The sequence below is a fragment of the Capsicum annuum genome, chromosome 2 (assembly GCF_002878395.1).
Source record: "Capsicum annuum cultivar UCD-10X-F1 chromosome 2, UCD10Xv1.1, whole genome shotgun sequence".
Lineage (NCBI taxonomy): Eukaryota > Viridiplantae > Streptophyta > Magnoliopsida > Solanales > Solanaceae > Capsicum > Capsicum annuum.
This window is the reverse complement of record NC_061112.1, coordinates 138,024,576-138,029,333: the sequence shown is the minus strand read 5'-3', so window position 1 is coordinate 138,029,333 and position 4,758 is coordinate 138,024,576. Positions and strand designations below refer to the sequence as shown.

General features: G+C 34.0%; 1 protein-coding gene across 1 annotated transcript; it reads right to left on the bottom strand.

Moving 5' to 3' along the window:
* Window positions 1-2,740: 2,740 nt before the first annotated feature.
* Window positions 2,741-4,758, bottom strand: LOC107859823 (NEP1-interacting protein-like 1). Its single transcript, XM_016704944.2, has 5 exons — window positions 4,328-4,758; window positions 3,832-4,010; window positions 3,443-3,526; window positions 3,187-3,354; window positions 2,741-3,085 (listed from the first exon to the last, which is right to left on the bottom strand). Exons 1-5 carry the CDS (start codon window positions 4,491-4,493, stop codon window positions 2,963-2,965), a joined length of 720 nt encoding a protein of 239 aa, XP_016560430.1. The 5' UTR covers window positions 4,494-4,758; the 3' UTR covers window positions 2,741-2,962.

Genomic DNA, 4,758 nt, shown 5'->3' with positions numbered 1-4,758 from the left:
ACATTGTCTCAAGAAAATGAAAGAAAGTGTAAGATATTAAACCAAACTAAAGGGTGAATAAATGTTGGGAAACCAATAGTCATACTCAAAAGAAGGAAAAATAAGTTGAAAGAGTAAATAATAATGAGATGAAGATTTTTATTGATATTTGGTAAAAATTTAAAGATCTTGCGTATGTTTTGGATGTACATCATTCGTGGAAAAAAGTGTGTTGCTATGTAGAAAAAGATAAAAAAGAATGGAAAAAGAAGTTAAAAAGGGTAAAAGAGATAAGAGTTCTGTTGATAATTAAAGACAGTAAAGTATAAAAAAAAAAGTGTATAATCAAGTTAATTATTCAATTTAATAAAAAGTATGAAATCAGTTCTTAACTTTACAAAATATATTTACCATATATAACTCCTTAAATTGTGAACAAACTTTGATATTTAATTATTAAAAAAAAATATTGATACTTTACCTTGCCATAATTAACCAAGATCTTTAATTAAGAGTGATAAATGTTAAATGTTAAATGTTAAATATAAGGAAATAACACAACTAATAAATATAAAAAAATTGATTTTCGAAAATTTAATTAAAATATGTTTTTCTCAAAAGTTACTATAGCTTGTAATTATTTCTTAAGTCTAGTAATTAATGAAAAGTTATGCTATAACTTGTAATTAACAATCTAAAATGTATATTTGGGATAATTTTCACTATTTGTCAAGACAGTATTTCATGATTAAATTTTATTGTAACTTTTTATAAAAGAAAATCATTGCAAAGGATTTTTGTTATGTTCCTCGAAAATGGCCAAGGTCTTGAATAATGTACGATGCTTTTCTGCATGAAGCTACATGTATATGCTGCTGCTTTTCTGAAAAACTAAAACTTGGTAGTGTTACGTCGAATATAGCCAATCTAGTATGTGTTTGAAAGTCTGTTATCATATGATTTTTTAAAAAAACAATAATTAAATTGAAAAACCCGACAAATATTGAATTAGTTGACTCTATTAGATTTTAATATTCAAAAAAAAAAAAAAAAAGAACTTACTAATATAGTTTCCTTCAAAACAATAAAACGAACCCAAACCAAACCTTGGAAACACCTAATTGCAAAATTTGAAATTCAATTTCTTTAAGCAAACGCCTGCATTGACTGTTGGTGAGTTATGCTAACGAACAAGTTCCACGTCACATTGGGCATATATCAACATTTGTTATTTTTGTTTTTTTGGCAAGTGTGTTTGAAGTTTGACCGGCTCAGATCTTACAATTGAACTCATCTTTCAACTTTCACTTTCTAATTAATTAATCCCCCGTATGCTCAAATCTTGTTGATTTGGAAACACGGGTGTTCTAAATGGTGTCCCACGAATTATAAAAAAATATACCTAAGCTTATATGAATATTTGTTTACTGGTCAATGGTTGAAGTACATACAGCACGAAAGAAAGCATTTATGGGCAGAAATTAGAAAAATGAGTAGGCTTGGAAGATTCAGTTCCATTTGTTCAAGTGTAATTTTCTGACTTTTAACCAACTTCCCCGTACGCAAGAATCTCCTATCAATACATAAATGTTACTGGCTCTCACCATTACTCGTGGTGCCAACCACAACAATGATTTCGATTTTTCAAACATTAATAAAGGTCCCAACTTTCGAACCATGGTGTGACAACTTCATGCCACTTAGGCGCCATTTGGAGTTGCTTTTCCCATTCAAGGAGGTTATGTGGAGAGAAAGGTATATAGAAGTACCAAGATTTCGTTTAGATTTGTTTGGAAAGTCCTTAGAACCATTTAGTCATGTAAAGAATTGAGGTTGCTGCATAAAGGGGCCATTCATTTGTAAAACTCATCAAACAATTCATTCAAGTCTTGAGCAAATATAAAAGCTTTTATTTGACAAACCTTGTCTTATCTAGTGTTCCCTCAACATTCTTGACTATAATAAGGCTGACTTAGCATAACAAGAAGCGTGAGTAAAGTTGTCAAGATCGACGAGCGACTTGCCAATTGTCATACGGTGCGCTTAGTCGGAGTCTAAGGCCATGAGAATGGGCTATAAAAAACTGAAAACAAAGTTGAGGAGAGGTAGGGGTGGGATTACATCTAGTTCTCAAGCAAATAGAAAGAGGCAACCTACCAATGTAAGTCAAGCATCCAACCTAAAACAAAGAAAACGTAACAGACAAGAAGAACTTGCAACCCTCTAATCATAGCAGTTCCAAAAGTCCAAGTACAGGTACATAACTAACTTTCATATAGTTGCAAAAGTCAAGGGGAAGTACATATAACTAACAATTGTTGATGAAATTCAACAATCAGGACCAAGCTCAATCACATGCAATTGGGCACCGTCAGGCCAAAAAATATCTCATACATCTACTAGTTCCAGGCTTGCCTAGTAGAAACATGGATAAAAAATATTTTTTTTTTACTGCAGGTACCAAATTTAGGTATGACTTTTTGCAGAGGCGTAAGTTGAAACATCAGCAGCAGACTGATTGGTGCATGAACCTTTCAATTTGACGCCAAAATCATCAACTTCTAAAGCATATTCATTTCATTAATTTAACTAAAGTGCTGGCTATACAGAGCAGCTCATGTAATTTACCATAGGCATAGACAAATACTTTCTTGAAAGCACACCTTGTATGCGAGGAGAATTTCATATGTTCTGTTAAGTAATCAGGATCAATGTAGAACTTAGCTTGCACAAGACGATTTTAAAACAAGAGGCACGCCAATACAAAGTGCTACTTTGTGGAAGTAGAATACACTAAGATTGCTCAAAATTCTATACATGATGGTAAGCAACTACAACGATCAAGCTCGAAGGAGCACAGATCTTAATTTACATTATATTTTTAGGAAAATTCGTACAAGCGACGACAAAGAAAAAGATAAATCCTACCGCCAAGTATGAGGAAATAAAATAGCCACATTATAATTTACAGAGGTAGAGTCACCTACAGATCCCTTCTGCACAATGGACAAGATCCATGTCTCAACAGCCATGTATCAATGCACGGAAGGTGAAACATGTGATGACATTGTGGTAAACATCTACCAGTCTCTCCTAGTTGAAAGTCCTGGAAAGATGGAAACAGGAAACAGCATTCAGATTCAACTAAGTAATAATCCAACAATACAGGCAGTAGAACAGCAAACAAAAGGCATAAATGTGTGTTACCTGTAAGCAGACTGAACAGGAGACTCTCTCTCCAGAAGCATCCACATTATTATCATTTGTTATTACAATCTTAGGGATCTTTTCAACAGAATCTCCAGGTAAACCCTTTGCCCCACCTATATCGAAAATGTTAGGGAACTCGTCATATGCACTTTCAACAGCTCCCATCTGCTCCACAATAAGTGAGCGTTACAAATGACGGTAAATCATGTTTCAAGCAGAATTCCACAATTCAACCAACTAGGCTGCAACATACCTGACTTTGCACAGCGCTTAGCATTGCAGGACCAATCCGCTCACGAACCAGTCTACCACTTAATAGGCTCGCGATTACATCAATCTGTACAATTCAAGAGTTTTATCAATTAATTACATGCCAATGGATAATGAAACAGAACTTACATTACTCAGTCTGTTTGTATCTTTCCCTCTTTTTTTCTCTTTTACCTATTTTGGAATGGGGGGTTGAAATACACAACGTGGGCGATAACATTATGGGGTGGAATTGGTTGAATACCTCTATTGGATCTATACTGTATTGAAAAGGAAAGTATTTTCTCACATAAAGTTATCCCTTTTATAGAGGTTACGTAATCAGTCAGCTGACTATTAACAATATCAATGAGTAGAAGCAACAATTCTTACCAAATAAAGAAGACATCCAATTCCAGATTCATCAGACTGCCACAATAACAGAGATGATTCAAATACTTCAAGAGAGAAAACAGCACCAGATATGGCACCAACTGCAGCCCCTCTGACAAATCCACTTTCTGTCTCTTGCCCTATCAAAGCTCCAGTCATTGCTCCTAATAAGGTGCCCACTGCAAGAACCAGGTCCATTCCACATTAGGCTTCACCAAAAACCGAAAAAAGAAGTATCTTTTATAAATTAAAGCAAGAAATCCTTTATACTGGAACATAAATCACCCACAAAAATCACAGATATAGGATTAAAAAGGCAAAAAAAGCTGTTTTTTCTCGGATTCTTTTATACCCTAATTTCAAGTCAAACAACAAATTGGCGATCTTAGAACAAAATTCCCAAGGACCCCACGTTACAAAAATGTAAAGACATCAAATGGGCTGCAGAATTTTGGGGCAAATCATAAGATCAAACAAAAATGAAGATAATACGCACCAAGAGCAAAGAAGAAGGTGAAGATCGCAGAGAATACATTGCCGACGATTGTAGATACCCCAAGGGTGAAGCAATCTTTGGCCCTTTCAACCAAATCTCCAATTGAAATAGATGAAATAGACGATGCTGAAGGCAAAGCTCGAGATGGGTATGCGTAAAATTCCATTTATTATTAATATTAATATTATTATTATTATTATTATTATTTTCTCCGGTTGATTGATTCAAGATACTTGGTCTCCGAAAAAGTAGCTAATATATAAATGTTTTCGAAAGCAACTATGTATATATAGAGAAAAAAAGTTAAAGAGGAGGGTGTACAAGGCAAAGGGAAGTAATCTTCGTTGCTAAGACTAGTTGACAATAACCCTACACAAACCAGCTAGCATTTATGGCTTTGCTTACTTTTATTCACAGAATGAAAACGAAAA

Coding starts and splice junctions, on each gene's coding strand:
- LOC107859823 (XM_016704944.2), bottom strand. CDS start 4,493: ATGGAATTTTACGCATACCCATCTCGAGCTTTGCCTTCAGCATCGTCT. Junction 3,527..3,831: donor TTGGATGTCTTCTTTATTTG/GTAAGAATTGTT, acceptor TGAATTGTACAG/ATTGATGTAATCGCGAGCCT. Junction 3,355..3,442: donor TAAGCGCTGTGCAAAGTCAG/GTATGTTGCAGC, acceptor ATTGTGGAGCAG/ATGGGAGCTGTTGAAAGTGC.